Source organism: Bombina bombina, chromosome 5, assembly GCF_027579735.1.
Source record: "Bombina bombina isolate aBomBom1 chromosome 5, aBomBom1.pri, whole genome shotgun sequence".
NCBI classification, from domain to species: domain Eukaryota; kingdom Metazoa; phylum Chordata; class Amphibia; order Anura; family Bombinatoridae; genus Bombina; species Bombina bombina.
Window position 1 is genome coordinate 490311718 of NC_069503.1, and position 21940 is coordinate 490333657.

General features: G+C 32.5%; 1 protein-coding gene across 1 annotated transcript in view; it reads right to left on the reverse strand.

Moving 5' to 3' along the window:
- The window catches only part of IRX1 (iroquois homeobox 1), a 5857-nt gene extending 47 nt beyond the window's left edge, over positions 1–5810 (reverse strand). The window contains exons 1-4 of the mRNA XM_053713043.1: positions 5277–5810; positions 1531–2518; positions 591–660; positions 1–379 (exon numbers count right to left, since the gene is read on the reverse strand). The exon at positions 1–379 is cut by the window's left edge and continues 47 nt beyond it. Of these exons, the coding sequence (XP_053569018.1) occupies positions 322–379; positions 591–660; positions 1531–2518; positions 5277–5552 (1392 nt within the window). The 5' untranslated portion in view covers positions 5553–5810 and the 3' untranslated portion in view covers positions 1–321. The remainder of the gene's footprint in view (positions 380–590; positions 661–1530; positions 2519–5276) is intronic.
- Positions 5811–21940: the final 16130 nt, after the last annotated feature.

The window sequence follows — 21940 nt, forward strand, 5'->3', positions numbered from 1 at the left end:
TTAGACAAAAATATATGATTTAGACAAGATTTTTGTTGACGCGATATTTACAATCTGAGATCACTTTATGTACAGAAAATAACACAAGAACATGAGAAACATTTACCAAAAAACGAATAAATTCAATCGTATTAATGACACTATCTGAGATGGTGCATTTTGTGTAAAGGTCCATTCTAGAAATTTGTAAAATCTTCCAAATTGGAATTTCTCCACCTTATTGCAAAAAAACGATGTTTAGTCTTTTTTTTTTTTTTTTGTATTATATTTGTGTTCAAAGTGTTTTCAAAAGTCTTTAAATCAGTTTTAAAGCTTCAGTAGTCAAGCAGAAGGCAGAGCTGTTAATATGCGAGGATTTCCTTCTTGTTGTGAGAGAGAGCTGAAATAAAAACAAACAAAAAAAAATTAAATCTACAATTTTTAAAAAAAAAAAAAACTTTAATAAAATTTGCAGCAAATATATATTTTACCCAACATTTGTTCTAGTCCTACAGTAATTTTACACTAACCTAATGAATATAATGAGGCGTCAATAATGGAAAATATATATCATTTATGGGACAGTTCATTTAACCTGTAGTTATACTTACTTTTCACGAACTGTTTGAAAGGAGGATTTTAACTGAGGTGGGGAATCAGAAGCTGATGAATTTTCCCTTTCTGTAAAAAAAAATAGGGAAAAAATTAGAAAAATATAATTATATAACCTTTTCATTTAAAAACAATATGTATGATTTATAATATGAGGTGTTGCAGTCGCTCTAATCTGTCTATCTTTTTATTATTTCTCTCTATCCATCTTTCTATCTATCCATCCATCTATCTATCTATCTATCTATCTATCTATCTATCTATCTATCTATCTATCTATCTATCTATCTATCTATCTATCTATATATCCATCTTTCTAATTTTCTATCGATCTATCTATCTATCTATCTATCTATCTATCTATCTATCTATCTATCTATTTAACTATCTATCTTTCTATCTATCTTTTTCTTTCTTTCTTTCTTTCTTTCTTTCTTTCTTTCTTTCTTTCTTTCTTTCTTTCTTTCTTTCTTTATTTCTTTCTTTCTTTCTTTCTTTCTTTCTTTCTTTCATCGATCAATCAATCTATCATCTATTTCTATAATACACTACCTTCTTTTATATTATTCCTAATCTTAATAAACATATAATTATTATAAGAAAAACTAAATAACACGTTTTCTCTTTCAAAACTGTATGATATATGAATTTGTTTAATTATTAATGTCTATCACTATATCCAATTAATTGGGATAATTTAATAGTCGATTTATTGTAATTTAAGGATGTTTTCTACAAAATGCCTAATACAAATATGTTTTTTTTTTTTTTTTCTTTCTAGATAAACCTTTAATCGTTTTTTTGCAACTAGAATAGATAGACCGGATTGTTGACTCTGGTTTGAATCTGGTCAGGCAAGAGGTCTGTGTTTGCTCACACATTGTATTCCTATAGCAAACAGAGGATAGCAGGAAGTGTATGTGTTATTTTGATTATTACCTGTGTGTTTTGGACTGGTCCTCTCTGTAGATTTTTCGTTGTTGAGGTTTCCCAGGTTTGCTGTTAATAGGGGCGCTTGGTGATGGGCCTGGATGTGGTGGTGATTGTGATGATGGTTTACACCTAACAACGACCTCATATTTATTAAGGAACTCTGAGTGAGGAAAGCTCCATTTGTCCAGTTGTGGAATTTGCCTATTTGGCAAGTGTATAGTCCATGGCTAGGGAGGAAAGCCGGGTGTTGTATGGGTGAAGATGTGTGGTTAACTTGGGTTGGAGGAGGAGAAGACTTGAGCGCCCCATCAGGACTTGTAGCAGTTTCTGCCAATGACCAAATTTTTGGTTTATTGTGAGGTGGTACTTGTAAATTACCCTGGCCTCCAGGGCTCACTATTCTGGTAGTGTTATTTTCAGAGTTTTCTTTTACAAGTGACAAAGATTCTTTCGATTTAAGTCCATCAGATACAGGCAAAATAACATCATCTTTTTTCAAACTTTCTTTCTCATTTTGTCTTAAGTGCTCTGGTTTCTCATCCTCTTCCTCGTTGCTCTGTTCCCCATCATTATCATCTATTTTATCAATATCTATGCTCTCCAAATCGATTTCCTCATCATCTTCATTTTTATCATGGTCCCCTTCATTGTCACTTCCAAACAGATGGTCATCTTCTTTACTCCTGGAGCCCCAGGTCACCTTATTCTCTTTTTTCAGTCTCCTCCTGGCGTTGGCAAACCAGGTGGAGACCTGGGTGAGGGTCATCTTGGTGATAATGGCCAGCATGATCTTCTCACCTTTGGTAGGGTAAGGGTTCTTCCTGTGTTCATTCAGCCAGGCCTTCAACGTGCTGGTGCTTTCCCTAGTGGCATTTTTAGGCCGACCAGGATCTCCATATTGGAACTGTCCATAAGGATAATAACCTGGGGCAGTGTGAGCAGCAAAAGTAGCAGGGTGGACTCCAGGATTATCCTTTAGTTCATACTGTGACCCCTGGAAAATATACACAAAAGAAGCACATTAATCCTCAGATTATATACATAGACAGCAATATTGTATTTTCAAAGGTGCAGACCTATTTGCCTTACATAGTGCAGCAACAAAAATATATAAATAATAAAAAAAAATCTGAATCAGCTTAAAGTCTAAACAGCAGTGCCCTAAAATCCCGGAAGATCTGCCCTTCTATCAGAAAAAGCAACGATGGGGCTTCATTGAAATTTGCTAGCCTTGAACATATTTTGTTTTTCTATTTCTGGAAACATTTAATAAGGTTTTGCACCCCCGCATCACACGGTATGTTTGCAGTGACCTATCTTTGAATAATGTCCTATCTGCAGGTAGACATTTATCTTGCAGCAGCTCTATACAGAGATGCAGCAAGTCAATTCTAGACTAAGAATATTTAAATATGCCATTGAATCTCACTAATTTATCTTTTTATTTATGGCAGTGATAATAATATTTATACATCACTGGGAAGGAACGTGTTTCCCCTGAACAAACAAGAATATCATTTTTAAATTGCAGTTTGAACAGGTGCGATACAGTTTAGCTCATTGGACCAATTTGTACAGCATACAATATATATGTGTACATGTCTATATATATATATATATATATAGATATATATATGTGTGTGTGTGTGTATATATATATATATATACACACATAAAAAATCTTACATTAAAATTAAATATATTATACACTGACTTGTTTGTATTATATTTTCCCTATTGCAATGATTGCTGTATTGCAGTGTTTACTAAAATTGCTTTATCCCAAATATTGTGTTTGGCCTAAGGAAAACAACTGTAGTTTTTAGAGTTGTAAAATGCTTAATTTGTTTTTAAACACAATGATTTTTCTTCCCTAAGCAATAAAATAGAAAGTCAAACAATTCCATCAGGTGTTGTGGTAAATAACATGTAATCTTTATAATAACCTCATTAGGCCTCATTACTATTCTACACTCTTTAGGTGACTGGATTTACGTTTCCTTCAAAATAAGATGTATCAAATAGAAAACAAAAAGGTTCTTATAAACGAAATAAACATATAAGACTATATATAACATCAGCACGTGTATACAAGAAAAAAGACGTATAAAGAGTGATATATACAGATTTATTTAAATAAATATATGTATTCATTTTAGAATGCACAAATTCAAAAACTAGAAACTATTTTAATATTTAAGTGTTTGCTCCAATAAAGAACAAATAATTTACCATTAAAAATTAGAATTGTTAGAATATTAGGATGCAACATATTGATAATTAATTTAAAAAAAACAATTTAATTGTTTTTAAGAGTTGTGTTTTAATAGATAGGTTGCTGTAAAAATACTATAGTTTATTGCACGCACCCTGCAGAGAATATTTAAGAGGCCACTTATAAATCTTTCAGCAAGTCAATGAAAAGCTTAATGCATTATCTAAACATAAGGCAAAGGCTGCATCTTTTCATATTAAATGGAATAATAATGCATATATGTTTATCAATTAACCTAATATATTATAGCTGCACAAGTATTTACGTTTGTTTTCGCCTGTTTAATTGCAAAGTCAAAATAAATACTACAATTACCAAAAACACTATCTTCATAGTAAACAGAAATCTGTTGAATGTTCTAAACACATATGGTCAGAAACCCATAATTTAATTTGTAGCAAGAACCTACAGTATTTAAAAAAAAAAAATCACATATGCATATGCCTTGAAACTATTTACATTAGGCATATTTGTTATCAAATATATTTTTTTTTTACTTGAAACATATGAGTTTATGCTTAAACACAGTACACCAGGAAGTGATCTACTCGTATTTGTTTTCTGATCATTTGCAAAATATGGATAAGCAATTGAGTCAAATGGAAGGTACTGATCTGAGACCTAAAGCCAACAAGGAAACCACTGATTTGTTTAATGTATTATTATTATAATTTTGTAAAGCAGCATTATTGTTTGGTCCTTGGAGAAAAACAAAACAAAAAACTTTACATCTAACACAAGAAAAAAAAGCCCTACACAGAAGCTAGAATCTGCTTGTTACTGCATGGTTATACCCTGGGGAAATAATTCTACTTGCTGTGCTAACACTACATTTTTTTTTTATTTAGAGCATGAGTGATTCTTCTCTCTCTATTATTTTCTTCTTAATGTTATTTTTAACTGGATGATCTCACAATTACCAGAGTAAACATATTAGTTAACACTGCCAGCCGAAATTATTATTCCACGGGCACAAAAGTTCTTGTATACTATTCCAGCCCTATAAAACTTATAATATCTCATAAAAAAGTTGTTGTTTTTTTCAAAGCAATGCACTAATATAATACCATGTACATTTTATTTATGTATTCATAATTGATCTGAATGAATACTTCTAATGAAAGCAATAAAACAAGAGAACTTTATGGAGTTTACCTCATTTATATATTTGTTTTTATTCTTATTCTGCTGCTTAATTTAGAATAATTAAAATTTTGGATGTTGATATTAAAAATGTATTTGACTTATAGTGTTAAAGGGACATTTCAAAAAGTAAAAAGCAAGTTCAAAAGAGCTCAGTGTGTGTATATATGTATATATGTGTGTGTATATATGTGTGTGTGTATATATATGTGTGTGTATATATGTGTGTGTGTATATATATGTGTGTGTGTGTGTGTTTTAAGGGAAGAAGCCTGGACAAACATAAAGCAGAAGCTAAACAGACAGTAGTGCAGGGGAGGACACAGGCACTTACCATTTGAGAGAAGAGGGTGAGATCGGTGGTGTAGGGCAGGAAGGCGCTGTAGTTGTGGGCACCGTATGGGTTTGCATACATGCCCAGTACCGAGGTGACAGCGGCTGTAGACGCACTGCTGCCCAGCTCTGCTCCTGCTGGCCTCCCTGTTCCGGCTGCTGCTGCCGCTGCTGCTGCTGCAGCTGCAGCCGCCAGAACTCCCGGCCGCTCCCCTCCATACACTGCTGCCTGCCCAGCACTCAAGTACTGGGGGTAACCCAGCTGCGGGAAGGACATGGTTTTCTCTCTGCTGCCTGTGTGTCTCTCTCCAGCAGGAGAAACACAGCAAAAAGAGCAGGTGAAATTTATAGAGAGAGAAATCAACACTGGGTACACAAAAAAAAAGTATCAAACTCTTGGAGAAGCAATGTAGGAAGATTCAACCTTTTCAGTCTCTTTTCTTCTCTGTGTATGGTGTTGTATTCTACAGAGGAGGAAGGGGAGAGGTGTGTGGATAGAGGGTGTCTTTTTCCCCCCTCAAAATCTCGGCTCTTCTGTGCTCCTAAATCCCTTAGATGTGATCTGATCAACAATTGAGCTCCAACTGATGTGTCTGCCCTTAGGTCCTGGGCTGATCTTTCAGATACAATTTGAAGTTGATGCTTTGATTGGCACCCACTTGAGCTCCAAGCACCTCCCCTTTTGGAGCATGTGGCCTAAGCATTGGCTGGGCCACTTTATTCTGTAACAGAAACTGGATGTTTGTCTCTCTCTCTCTGTATGTGTGTGTGTGTGTGTGTGTGTGTGTGTGTGGAAGTGGATAAGAGTGAGTTTTTTTTCTCCCCCTTTCTGTATGTGTCTGCTTTGGCTTGGACTGTGTATTTAATGTTTAGCAATGGGCTCCTTTCAGAGAAGCCCCCACTGCTGTATGACAACCTGTCTACACGATTTTACAGCTGTCCAACATTGGGGTTTTGCTGTTTTCCACCCATAGTGTGTCCCCTTCAACAAAAACAACTCTGCAACGGTGATGCCTTTACTGCTCAGACATTATTGAAAAACTGAGGTTAAATGAAATAAGGGAAAGGAAGGTCAAATTACATTTAGAAAATTATATATATATATATATATATATATATATATATATATATATATATATATATATATATATATATATATATATATATATATATATATATATAAAATATATTTGGTATGTTATATTTTTGCCTACAATTTAACATTAGTGTAAACTAAAATAAATATAATTTGCAATTTAATTTCCTAGTAGGTTAATCGTTTTAGTAGGCAAATTTATAAGGATGTGGATTTAACAAGTTTTGTGGGTGAAAATATCACCCCTTGATAAAAGAATAGAACTTTCAATTGTACTAAAATGTGTACTAGGCTTCATACTGTGGAAGAAAGAGGTTTTTTTTTTTCCTCCCCCTAACAAATGATTCACAAGAATAGGGCAATTTTAGCATGACAATTGCACCTCTTGTTTGCTATTTAGTGTTTTATATACATTATGCGTTAAGGGACAATTAGGTAAAACAGGACAAAGAGTACAGCAAAATGCACTGATAGTGAATTATACAAATTGACTGTCAATATATTATACTCAGGGAAACTTTACATTTTATGACCTAATGACATTTTGCATATTTATTGCCTTTGAATACTTACGAATTGTTTGAGTGTCTACAATCATTAAAAGAAAGTTCCTGCGTTCATTCTAGAATACTGCACTTTAACTGAAACGGATTGAATGCTGTAAACAATAAATGTCCGCTTAATCCAATAATAAAGACACCTATAAATATAAATTATTTTTAATAATTGTTATATTCTGGATTTTGTTTAATCTAAGTAATTTACATCTACATGTTTTTTTTCTCTCTCACTATTTGGAAAGTTATACCTACAATTATATAGTCATGTGTGTGTGTATATATATATACCCTTCCTCAAACCAAAAATATATAATGCTCTCACACAATCATGAGTATACAATTTTATTATGTAAACAATAGGAGATGTTTGCAATTTGCGTTATAGTTTTAAAACACAATATGGATTTTTTACGTTGATTCCCTTCAATTCCATATATACAGTATATGAAAAATATCATATATATATATATATATATATATATATATATATATATATATATATATATATATATATATATATATCACTAATTACAACGTTTGTCACATTGTCACATATACACATCTGGTATTATATATTTAACATGCTTTTATTTTCTAAGTATCTGGCAATTTTGTTTGTCACATTGTCACATATACACATCTGGTATTATATATTTAACATGCTTTTATTTTCTAAGTATCTGGCAATTTTGTTTCCAATATTCAATGTCCAAGTGATTATAGTATACTAGACTACATATTGGTTCAAAATACATCTAATATATATAAATAATGTTTTATTTATAAGCCTTTTTATCCAACCATTGATCGTAACAGTATATCTACTTTGTGTAATTTAACTACATTAAAAATGTAATGTAAATGTAATTCTCTGACTCCTTCTGCTGAACAAATGTAATACGTGCAGTTGCAGTCAACCACTCTAAATTCTAAGATTAAGAAAATGAACTGTCCTGTAAAATTACAACGGTGTTTTCAAAACTCAAGTGACACATTACAGAGTTACAGGTAAATAAAGGTGGGATAATGTCATTGACACAACTGAAATCTTCTTAAAGGTTTAGATATTGGTGGAATTTGCTTCCCTATAGCTTAAGTCAAGAGAAATCTGAAGCTCTCTATTCCCTATCTGTATCCCTTTTCCAGTTTAATAGATATTTAATAGCAGAAAACTGCTGTCTACATGGTTTTCAAAGATCCTGCTAACATTAAAACTAGCTTCCAATTATCTATCAACAACCAAGCACAGGTTTTAGAATCTGGTATTATATACATTCCCCCTAGTTGCAAAAACTTTTTAACACACGTTATGGCTTTTGCCTCTGCAAACTTCTCAGGGTAATATGTAAGCCTTGCTCTGTTAAAGTCATCTGTTATTGTGAATTTTAGATAAGCTAAATAAAACCAGAAACATGTAAAATCCTACTTGTAGATCTAAAGTTGTCCATTTTATGGCACAATAAGTCTGCCCAGTAGCCATTCCTTCAAAATAAATTCCTTTCCTTTTTTCCCCAGTTTATTTCTACATTTTCTGTTCAAGAATCATATGACCAGATATCTACTACTAAGCTACTTAGCTGGAAATCGGTTTAAGAAAAGGCATGGTCATCCACAGCTACACTCCAAAGTTTATTATATATATATATATATATATATATATATATATATATATATATATATATATATATATATATATATATATATATATGTATTAACGTTTATATGTATAAGTATTCAGTAATCAAATTATTTATTTTTAAAATGTATACCAATTAAAAAAAATTTTTTTGTACATAATGTAATATACACATTAATACCTTGCATTTTATTATTTTGAAAAAAAAAAAAAAAGAATAAATAAAAAAATGTATTGTGCTGCCAATGTCCGAGTACATTGCATGGTCTGTTAGGTTTCTGGCAATCTCAAATAAAAATTTAACTTCCAATTCATTAGCTAAATACACAATGCAGTCAAGAATTCTCAGTCATACTGTGACCATGACAGAAAAAAAACATGAAACACTAAGATTAGAACAGAAACCGATTCCCTGTTTTTTTTTTGTTTTTTTTTTTAAACAAGAGAGATCTGATGAACAGAGAAATAAAACAAGCAAGAAAAAAAATGGCTAACAGCATTTCAATAATGTGATTATGCCCAGTGTAATTGTTTGAAATAAATTGCACACTGTTTAAAAATACATTGACCTAAATGGCCAAGCTGTTTTAATTTAAAGATCAGTAAGCAGATAAACTGTAGTTAAAAAAAAAAAAAGCTTCTCACAGTGAATTTGCATAAGATAGTGATCAGTGCTGTTTCTCAAGGCAAAAGACATACTCCCAAGAGTTTCTTTCTTTTTTTTATTAATAACAAATCATTTGAGATAATGGTCTGATAAGAAATGCAAATCCAGACATAGGGGTCGCTGCTTGGCTAAATATTAGGAAAAGCTGAGGCTTCGGGAATGGGCTAAAGGTCTCTTTGTAGAGTGGCTAAATGCTGCTTTAAGCAGGGACTCTACTAGAAATGAAGTCAGTGATTTTGATCTGCTCCAGATGTCCTAAGAGTGGATATTGCAGCGGTGGGAATCTGCACTGAGTATCTGAGAGCGCTGATGTTAATCAGCACAACACATCAGCAAAGGGGACTGGCAATTGTGATAACCTGCTGCTGGAATTGTGCAGGGGCTGGAGATGGCAGTGATAAACCGCTGAAAATATCTCCAAATGGAGATGACAGAGAAGTTGAAAGAAGACACCTAACAGGGGAGAGGATAAGATGCTTAGCAGAGCATAATTTGAGAATGGTATTGTTTTAGATAGTTTTACAGTCCATAAGCCCTTAATTATGGCACATATATGGGATCTATCTATCTATCTATCTATCTATCTATCATCTATCTATCTATCTATCTATCTATCTATCTATCTATCTATCTATCTATCTATCTATCTATCTATCTATCTATCTATCTATCATCTATCATCTATCATCTATCTATCTATCTATCTATCTATCTATCTATCTATCTATCTATCTATCTATCTATCATCTATCATCATCTATCTATTTATATCATTCATTTTCTTTCTTTCTTTCCTTTCATCTATTTATCTATCTATAATTATATATATATATATTTAGTTAAATAAAGATTTTGACCAAGCATATCTTGTTTTATTTAATGTATGACAGGAGCTATATTATTTCATTAAATAACGTTTCCCAATATATAACTTTTTTTTTTTAAAACAAATTATGTGAATAAATCCGATGTTGTTCAATTTGCTACACAATATATTACTGATGTTTAAGTGTGATGAGTTTTCTTTAAATGAATTATTAATTTATTACAGATAAAAAATAACCCAAGACAAATTTAAATTTGTGCAAATATACCTAAGTCGTAACACTTAGCAATATAATTGATAAATACATAACTATTATTATCTGATGATGTACATTTGACATTCGTTACCTAATGTTTAGAAAAGTGTTTCCAAATTTAAAAATGATTCAAAAGCACAAATTCAAATAATTACAATTTATTTTAGGATATACTTCTAATGCATACAACTTTAATTTTGTGTATCGATTTCTTTAACATTTTTTATGAGATTCCATTCTGGTTTAATAAAGGGAAATGTTTTACATCACATATATTCTTTTCTGCTATTATAATAAGCTTGTAATGTTTCTTTTGCTGGTCAACCGCATGACAGCTAGTAGCCCATTCAAAAGCAGTCCCTTATTCACTCCTCCACAGCCCTGATTTATGAGCCGTGTTAAATAATCATTATTACTTAGCACCTTTTTCCAGCAGGGTCTGGGAAAACACCCTGGTTTGTGACAACAACGCATGTGTCAAACAATTAAGGAAGCATATCAATCTATCTAACTAGGTGGTGTGCTGGTGCTGCTCTCCTTCCTAGCAGGTCCTAAAGAAACATACCCACAATAGAATCGTGTCTTAAAAACCTTTATCTTAGACTCTACATCTCTAAAATTGTTAAAGGAAATGTTTGTAGTATATTTATAAATTTAAAATATAATTATAAATGTGCTGTATTCTATAGGTTACATTTGATGGGAAAACTAACTTTTTAAAATTATATATATATATATATATATATATATATATATATATATATATATATATATATATATATATATATATATATATATATATATATGTATATATATATATATACTTTAAACGGGCGGGGAAAAAAGAGAAAGTGACTAAAACGTTACAAGGATTACAGATGAGTTTATAAATCCATCACTCCTTAATTAACCAAATGATTCCATTATGCCTCCCATATGATCAGCAATTCCATGATTTTTTTTTTGTTAAGGTTTATAATTTTGTGTTGCCAGAATGTTGCTTGGGGGCATATGCACAATTGCTGTGCCAGATGCAGTTGTATTTATTTGTTGTTTTTTTTTTTTCTCTCTCTCTCCCTGCCTTGTTCCTGTAGGGCTGCATTATACAGTTTTTAATTAGTTTGTGTTTGTATTTCACCCGTCCCAAATCAATGCCATCCTGGAGCAATTCAATGTAAATTCCTACAGTACAGGTGTAGCTGCTAGCTCTGGAACACTAGGAAACTCATGTCTTACAAATGAAAGCACTGAATGTCATTCAGGCAAACTGTCAGCTTTAAACAGCCAAGAGGAAGGAGATCAAAGCACGGAGCAGGAACTTCTTCTCCAGATTAGAGTCTGTATAGCTTGAACTCTAAATGCTATTAAAGGGAACCAAAACGTACAGGAGATCATTGGCTACAAAGTACCTTCAATTCTGTTATGCCCTTCCTATTCTGACCATTGTAAGCCATTTCAGAAACGTGAAGATGCTCCATTTCTTCCCTAGACCTTGAAGACTTCTCATCTCAAATTATGCAGAACTAATACTCTAAGAGACATATTTCTATGTGTGCATATATTTAAAAAAAAGCCACTGTTATCAATTTCCATTTTATTCAATGACATGTGAAAGGTCTTAAGAGAAGGGCTGTAAAATGGAACTTAGACTCTTAGTGTCACAAGACATAAAATATCCATACAGAATTTCTTATGTCCTTTTTTTAAATGACCTCTACACACTTATGTAAAGCTATTCTTTCAATCACATGGGATTTATAAATCTTTTTTTTTTTTCAAGAATACGATATTGAGTAACTGCAGCTAGGCCACATATAAATTATGATTCCCCAGCAGTGTATATTTAATTAAAGTAATCTCTCTTGAATTTAATTACCTAATGAATTATTTGTTTAAAGGGTAAAGGCTTGTTTGCCAAGTACAGTGCAATCCATTGATAAGAACTTATATTAAAAAGGACGTTACATCTAAAGTGATACAGTACTTAGCTTTGATCTCAGATGTATGGCACTTGGTGCACCTAAAAAACTATTGTATATTGCAGAAAATTATATTTATAAAAAGTGTTTTCAATCATTTTGATACAGCTTCTATGACCAGTTATTATTTTGCACGAAGCATTTTACTTGGACTATTTAGGTAATGTAAATATTTATCAAAATAGGAACTGACAAAAGATTAGTTATAAACTCTCACTCAGTTTTAGCTCAATAAAGGTACCAGATTTTTTTTATTCCCTCTTAACTACAGCAACATCATCATTCTCAATTATACAAGAATATTATTGACCCGTTAAAATATTATACAGATTGAAAAAAAAAACAAAAAAAAATCATTATTGTACAAGCAAATGTATGTATAGCCTGGTGTTGGTATAATGTATTTGAACAATGCAAAACATCGTTTGAAGAAAATTACAATTAATGTTAAGATGGAATTACTTCATACAATAAATAATTTGTTTTAAACATTAACAGTTTAGCAGCTATAATGGAATCTGACTTTTTCACAATAGTATATATATATATATATATATATATATATATATATATATATATATATATATATATATATATATATATATATATATATAGATATATATAGATATATATATATATTGTATCAATTTAAAATATGTTAGCAAATTACTGAAACTGTTGCCAATGAAATATATACTTTGACACTGTGTATAGTTGTTATAAAGATAAGTAATTTGGATCAGGGGCAGTAAGGCTGCAATGCAATTGACTATAATCTTTTTAGAAATTGTGCATGTGTATTGTTTTTTAATAATTATTAATACATAGCATTTCCAGTAGTAGAGAAGCCACAGCACACAAATGCTGGGCGTAATCTATTAATTTGCATTTTAACTTAATGTCAATCTTGGGTAGCAGCTGTACAAGCAGAGAGGAAAGGGTTAAAAAAACAACATTAACACAGTCTACTCGGAACAAAATAGCTATTATTGTTTTAAACAAAAGGAAAGATCTATTAGATTGTGTTTGACAATGAAACAAACACGTTTTACTTATTGGAGCCATTTGGTCTGTAGAAAATAAGATGTTTGCTCTTTAGCAACAAAATTAAAAGTGTTATTTTTTTTATTTATTAAGTTTATTAAATAATATGGTAGTTCAATTCTTGTGATTTCATTTGGGAGATTGCTTAGAAAACGTTAATTATAAATTGTGTGGGTTTTTATCTTTAAATTCCATGGAAATGTCTTTCTTTATATTTAGTTGTTCTCAATTCAGTTTTTCAATGCTTTAAGGGGCAGCCAAGTCAAAATTAAATTTCAAGATTCACATAGAGCATGTCATTTTAAACAACTTTCCAATTTACTTCAATTAACAAAATGTGCAGTCTTTTTTACATTTTCACTTTTTGAGTCACCAGCTCCTATTGAGCATGTGCAATAATTTATAGAATATACATGTGCATTTGTGATTGGCTGATTGCTGTCACTTGATATAGGGGGAGTGGGGAAAGATATAACTTAAATTTGTCAGAAAAAAAAAATCTGCTACTCATTTGAAGTTCAGACTAAGTGCTATTGCATTGTCTTTATTATTATGCATTTGTTAATTATACAAACCTACTTTATTTACTAGTCCTTTAAATCTAGTTCTCACTTCCTGATCCAATACACAGCCTCTCACTTTCTCCATGTGTAACATACAGAATTCTGTGATATCTCTGCTCTGTGTAGATTTAATGTATATGCGCCTGCATGTATATGTATGTTTTGTGGCATTTAACTTGCTAAATTATTGCTCATTTTAGGCCAGATACAAGTGGTGCACTAACTGCGCTCAAAGTCAATTTTTAACACTGTTGGGTTAGAATGCGTATCACAAGTTGAAAGTAAAATATAGCATGAGCGAAAATCCAATGTGCGCTAACTTCAGGACTTCAGATATCGAAACTGCATTAAATTCTTCAGCTTAAAGAAAAAACACTTATCGCTCGTATTCTAAACGGACACCAAATTAATCCTACAGAGCTAAACCAAAAGGTAGTTAAGAATATTTTACATTCCAGTGTTCTTAACATAGAAGGAAATTTTCTTTTAAAAAAAAAAAAAAAATTTAATTCTATACACATCTGATATTTTTTTTGTAAAATATTTATTTAAAAAGACAAAGAACATTTTCTACTAAGTGAAGAACACTGGAATTTTAAAATATTTATATTCAAAACAAAGTAAAACACATTTTAACATCAAAATCAAAATTGGTTAAAAATATTTTTCGTGTTTCAAGGTATTTGACTGGAAAGGGCTCAAAAGTCTCTCTCTCTCTCTCTCTCTCTCTCTTTCTCTCTCTCTCTCTCTCTCTCTCTCTCTCTCTCTCTCTCTATATATATATATATATATATATATATATATATATATATATATATATATATATATATATATAATATATATATATATATATATATATATATATATATATATATATATATATATATATATATATACTTGAAGGCAAGAAGAGGCACTCACAGGATTTAGTGAACATACATTTTATTTGTATTTCATCAATATGGGTTCAGTCAACATTTCGGTCCTCACAGGGACCTTTATCAAGACTGTTTCTCAATTTGAGAGTGTGTAATATGTTCACCGCTATATATACATGTATATATATGTGATTATATGTTTAAATATGTATGTATACATATTTACAAATATGAACACATAAATACACATTTCTCAGAAAGTGTATACATGAGTGTAATATTATGTTTTGATACGATTATCATGCACACTACTTTTAATCTAGCCCTTTGTGTTTAGGAAGAATCTTTTTGATTTGCTTTAAAGGAACATGAAACCCATCTTTTTATTTTATGATTTAGAAAGAGCATGTCATTTAACTTTCCACTTTACTTCTATAATCTAATTTGCTTCATTCTTTTGATATCATTTGTTAAAAGGCATATCTTAATAGGCTCAAATGCTGCTGATTGGTGGCTGCTAATAGATGCCTTGTATGATTGGCTCACCCATGTGTATTGCTATTTCTTCAACATAAGATATCTGACGAATAGAAGTAAAATAGAAAGTTGTTTAAAATTGTATTCTCTATCTGATTTAATATAATTTATAACAAAAAGAAACAATCTCCCTTTGTGTAAAAAGGCAAAAAACAAAAACAACAACAAAACATTTGAAAAGGTTGGGAAACTCTTTCATACCTAAAAGAAAGACTAGTATATATATATATATATATATATACATACAGTATATATATATTATATATATATATATATATATATATATATATATATATATATTTTATCATTTATTTGTATAGCGCCGCCAAATGCCAAATTCCTTAGCGCTGGGTACAATGATAGGGGTATACAATGACAAAGATTGGTGATACAATACAAAACATAACAAGACTAAACAAATCTAGCACAGGAGGAAGAGGGCCCTGCTCCGGAGAGCTCACAGTCTATAGGTTTAGGGTGCAGAGACATAAGGTTGGGGTAGCTTGTTACATCGGTTGTATTTGCAGCAGTGAGTCAGGCAGTTAATGTATTAGCTTGGTTCGGATGCGGGATGGAGGAGAGATGGTAAGCCTCTCTGAATAGGTGGGTTTTCAAGGATCTTCTGAAGCTATACAAGGTTGGAGACAGTCTGATGGAGCGGGGTAGAGAGTTCTAGAGGACAGGAGCAGCACGTGCGAAGTCTTGGAGTTGGGAGTGGGATGTAGAGATAACAGGAGTGTAGAGACATAGGTCAGAAGTTGATCGAAGAGGACGGTATGGGGAGTATTTCACGACGAGAGAGGAAATATAGTTGGGAGTTAGACTGTTGAGTGCTTTGTAGGTTAGGGCTAATACTTTAAATTGTATTCTGGAGTTAGGTTAGGGCTAATACTTTAAATTGTAGTGGAATGAGAGTGGGGATAATACTCATATAAGTAATAACTAATGATTCCCCATCAGGCACTGGGTTATCACAGATATAGTATGGTGGTGAGGTCGTACTGGTGAGTGACCTCTCTAATATAATACAAAAATTGTGTGATAAAAGTATAAGAATAACAATATAACAAAAAATTGAATGAAAAAAAAAAAAAAAAAAAGGGATTGGTATAATGGACAAAGAAGTAAACGTTGTGATCAAAAGATATTTAAAAACAGTCTCCAAAGATGAGATCTACAAAAGCAGTTATAGTGAGCATGTGAATAAATACAAATAAGGATGTGATCCACAAAAACATATATGTGTGTATCAAAACAAGTCGCAAAAAACTATTCGCAAAAAACTATTTTATGAAAATATTGGAAAAATGCTGGAAAAAACTTTTGTGAACAACAGGTGTGTACTCAAACTAGTTGGTGTGATTATTACAGTCATATTTGTTTTTAGATCATTTTAGGACACATTTATAAGAAATAGGATTTTATCTACATGGATCCATGTACTTAATTGTCTTTTAACTATATAATATTCTGTGAATTGTACCTAATTGCTTTTAATTATACGATATTTTGTGCAAATTGTAATAAATATTCTTTGTTAAACACATCATACCCAATTTCTAAGTCTATCCTTATGACACATAATTTCATATAGGGACTTTTTCTAAACATCCAATATATGCTATCCCAACCTAGGGTCTAACATCAGAATTACAATTATCAATCACATAAGACCCTGCCTATTTTTTGGCGCTCCTATCTATTCATTCTTTCATATTCTATTAACCTAGTGGGTACTTGGGGGACCCACTATAGACAGGAGCAAGAGGTCACCAAACGCAGCGCTGTAAGATATCAATATTTCTTATCACAGATATAAACAATAAAAAATATATATTAACTCTCCCAATTAGGGACAACTAATGCTTATATATATGATGATATAGTATAATCCAATAAGACCTGGGGAGGGTGCTCACTGTTCAATTAAATATAGAGAAAAACAGTTAAGAGTGAGTGCACCTATTGGATTGAGACAGCTCAACCCTGATAAACAGCTGTTCCTTCAAACAACTGTGAGGGATCGATGGGGTAAAAAACAAGTGAGGGGAGCTGTGTGGAGACAGCTCAACCCTGATAAACAGCTGTTCCTTCAAACAACTGTGAGGGATCGATGGGGTAAAAAACAGTGAGGGGAGCTGTGTGGAGACAGCTCAACCCTGATAAACAGCTGTTCCTTCAAACAACTGTGAGGGATCGATGGGGTAAAAAACAAGTGAGGGGAGCCTGGCTTGGCTTTCTTAGCCTTTGAGAAAGCCAAGCCAGGCAAAATGCGCATCAGGCACTCTACCGGCTTTCTATTCACTTAGCAATTTGGCTGGTCACACTTTATCAGGCATACACTGACTCTTATTTGAATCTCCTTATTAGCAACCTAATCGTTGCTTTTTGCTTGCAAGTATTTGACTGATAAGTACCCTTTCCTACTTACTGTGTATTGTATTACTGTTTGTGAATAATATGACACACCTTCGTTATGCTGACCTTGCCACTTTCACTTCCCCACACCTAATTTGATACTGGGGTTTTTTTGGACAGATTCACACCGGTCCAGTATTGCACTAGATAGCTTAACTGGTTGAGGTCAATCCTCTTTTTTAGATAGTACCTGTGCAATCCGTGAACCAGCTTTTGGTGTGTCTCTGCCCAAATCCCTCTCAATTGTTTTTGTAACTTCAGTGTTACATTTTTTTTGTGGTTATGTGGATAGAAAGCCACATATCAATTGCATATTTGTTAATTTAAGTATTAACTACTACTTATATAGTAGTTTTTATCTCTTGTTTGGATTAATAAATGTTAAGTTTTAATATTACACACATACACTGCCCAACCACATTTGCCATTCCTTTTGTGAGTGCTCTCATTTCTGTTCGCTTCTCTCCATTTTCTACTTTAAATTGTATTCTGGAGTGTATAGGGAGCCAGTGTAGAGACTGGCAGAGCGGAGCAGCTGATGTAGATCGTCGACTTAGGTGGATGAGTCTAGCAGAAGCATTCATAATAGATTGGAGGGAGGAGAGGCGGTGTTTTGGAAGGCCATTTAAGAGTAGATTGCAATAATCAATGCGTGACAGGATGAGGGAATGAATAAGTATTTTTGTAGTTTTTTGAGTAAGGAAGGGACGAATTCTGGAAATGTTGCGTAAGTGTGAACGGCAGGATTTGGTAAGCGTTTGTATATGTGGGTTGAATGTGAGTTCTGAGTCTAGTGTGACCCCAAGGCAGCGGACCTGGGGTGAGGTGTTGAGAATAGAGTCTCCAACCATCAGAGAAATGTCAGGTGTCGGATTTCTCGAAGAGGGGGGGATAAGAAGCAGCTCAGTTTTGGACAGATTGAGTTGGAGGTAGTGTGAAGACATCCAAGAGAAAATTGCAGAGAGGCAGTCAGAAATCTGGTTGAGTAAAGAGGAAGAGATATCAGGACAGGAAAGATAGATTTGGGTATCATCAGCATATAGGTGGTACTATAGGTGGTGCTTTCCATTGTAAAATGAATAGATTTAACCATAAATATATCTTGAACATTTGTAATATTGTTAAAAATTGTAAAACTTTTAAAAGGACACAAAACCATTTTTCTTGATTCAGATAGCGCACTGGTTTCCAAACCTGTCATTAGACCTCCCTAACAGGCCAGAATTTGAGGCTATCTGAATTGGAGTGCAGGTGAAATTATCAGCTGATTAGTAAAAATGGTTATTTTACCTGACCTCACCCAATGTAATCCTGAAAATCTGGCCTGTTGGGGAGGCCTGGGGACAGGTCTGAGAACCAGTGAGATAGAGGATACATTTTTAAACAACTTTCCAATTTATTTATTTCATGAAATATGTTTCATGCTCTTGGTATCCTTTGTTGCAGGAGCAGCAATGCAATATTGGGAGCTAACTAAACATATTGGATGAACCAATGACAAGAGGCATTTATGTGCAGCCACCAATCAACTGCTTGCTCCCAGTAGAACACTGCTGCTCCTTAACATGGGGACAGTCTACCATAGATTTGTTATTGTTTTAAAAGATAGATAAAGATAATCCCTTTATTTCCCATTCCCCAGTTTTGCACAACCAACAGAGTTATATTAATATACTTTTTACCTCTGTGATTACCTTGTATATAGGAACCTTCTTCCAGCCCCTTGATCACATGACTGTGACTGTTTATTATCTATTGTCTTAAATTTAGCATTGTTTTGTGTTAAATCTTAAATAACCTCCTGTGCCTGAACACAGTGTTATCTATATGGCCCATGTGTACTTTCTGTCTCTTTGTGTTGAAAAGAGATGTAAAAAGCATGTTATAAGAGGCAGCCCTCAAAGGCTTAGAAATTAGCATATGAGCCTAGCTAGGTTTAGTTTAAACTAAGAATACCAAGAGAAAAAAGCAAATTTGATGATAAAAGTAAATTGGAAAGTTGATTAAAATTAAAAGTCCTATCTGAATAATGAAAGTTTAATTTATCATACTGTCCCTTTAACCCACCTAAATATGCTTCCAAACAAAGGATACTAAGAGTACAAAGCAAATTAGATAATAGAAGTAAATTGGAAAGTTGATTACAATTGCATGCTCCATCTGGATAATAGGAGTTTAATTTTGCATTTACTGTCCCTCTAATTAATAGAGAAGCATATTTATATATTTCAGACAAGTGAATAAAAGTTTAACAAAACATATTTTTCTCTGCATCCCCAGCAGCTTGGAACTCTGGGTAGGGTACATTACTGTGGCAGTGTTTACCCTCTGGAACTATATTTCCTGGATTTAAAAAGGTGTAAACATAACATTTTCTTTACATATTAATTTTAAATATCGTATCATTTATAAGCTATATTAAAGGCTACAGTTTTATAAAGTTTTAAAGAGACATTCTAGTGTAAAAAAGCTTTAAACAATTGACTTTATTTTACTAAATTACTGTTGTATCCTAGCCAAAGGGTTAATTAGTTAATGCTGTGCTCCTGTTCCACTCCAGATGAGGTTACAGGGGACCAATAGGAAGCTGGCATACATGTGTATCACTGACAGTATTCTCATCCAAAGCAGAATGGGAGTGTTTTAAGGAAGCAAATTTGACTATGTGCTTATCCTCTTTGAAGTTAAAATATAAGAAAATAAGGGAACTTTTTTACAATAAAATCCTCTAACAGAATAGAGCATTGCATTTTTAAACTAGATTGTTCCTTTAAAATAAAAAACACAAAAACTAAGACACAAACAAAATAAATGTTATAATCTAATCCCAGTTCCACATTCTTTCATATTTTTTTTTATGTATATATCATTTAAAAATGATTAAAATGAAGCCTACCCAAATTCTAGTGTCTTCTATTTAAACTTCAGATCTAATACACATTTTGATGTTGATTAAGGGCTTTAACTGCTGCTTAATTATACATTTTAAAATGAAAGAAGGATTTAAGAGAGATAGATTGCATGTGTGAAAGTTACATGAGGGACTCAATAGTAAATATACTGGTAAACATAGCCACTGAATATATAAAGCATATTAAACCAATGTAAAGGCTCTTTTTAATGTAAATTAAGTCCCTTTTTTGCTGTTTCTCAAAGACCTCCTTAAAAGAAAGCCTCATAATACAGATTAAATGAAGGTGTGCATTTGAGGCGGGCAAATCAGCGAGAATACAGATTAGTACACTGCATCTGAAGTCTACATTCAACACCCATTGGAAATAGGACACATATTCTTGTTTCAGTACAATTTGCATACAAGCCCTAATTAAGTCCTAATTAAGGTGAAATGCAGATAATATGATTATTATTTGGGCAGCAGCATTCTCCTTGTTTACTGTGGACAAGCACTGAATTAATTAAACATAAAGGAACATTTAATCTGTAATCACAGATAGCGTTCTCATCAAACATCTTCGGTATAGGGTGATGAGCACAACTTTGTCATTACAACGCTTTGAACTTTGTGTGGTAGACATAAACATGATTAAAGAGCTTACATGTGTATCCAAAACCATGAAACTACTTCAAGAAATATAAAAGCCTGGTTTAGGAATGTCTATATTGAATTGTTTACTCATGCAAATGCAACACCTTTTGCTTAGTGAAATGTTGCAATCTTTTTCTTGATTGTAATTTTTTATTGATTTTTCAACAAAATACAAAAAATGTTTAGACAATAGTTAAACAAAATTAGTGAGGTCTAATATGCTATACATGGCTTGATGACTTATCCATGAACAGGACAGTAAAACTGAGACAAAATGAACAAAATAAAACAGTGTCTGTTCAGACTCCAAGAATTGCCCTTTAGAAAATACTAATTTATACAATACTAGATGGTGATTCCCAGAAAGCATGGCATGTCCATCTAAGCCAAAATTTAACCAAGCAAAGGATATAAGCACGTTCCCCCTATTTACAAGGAGTGTTAATGTCCCCTTTTAAAATCCTTGCCAACACAAGAGGCTGCCAGATATGTTCATACTGACCAAAAACCAAGGTCGCCCCCCCCCCCCAAGAAAGAGGGAAAAAAAAGTAAGATTGTATATTTTTACCAAATACCTAATAGAACTATTTATATATTCCTAAAAGGATAGATCAGATGATCTATTTCTCTAGGGGGAAATATCTTGATAAATGTCGAC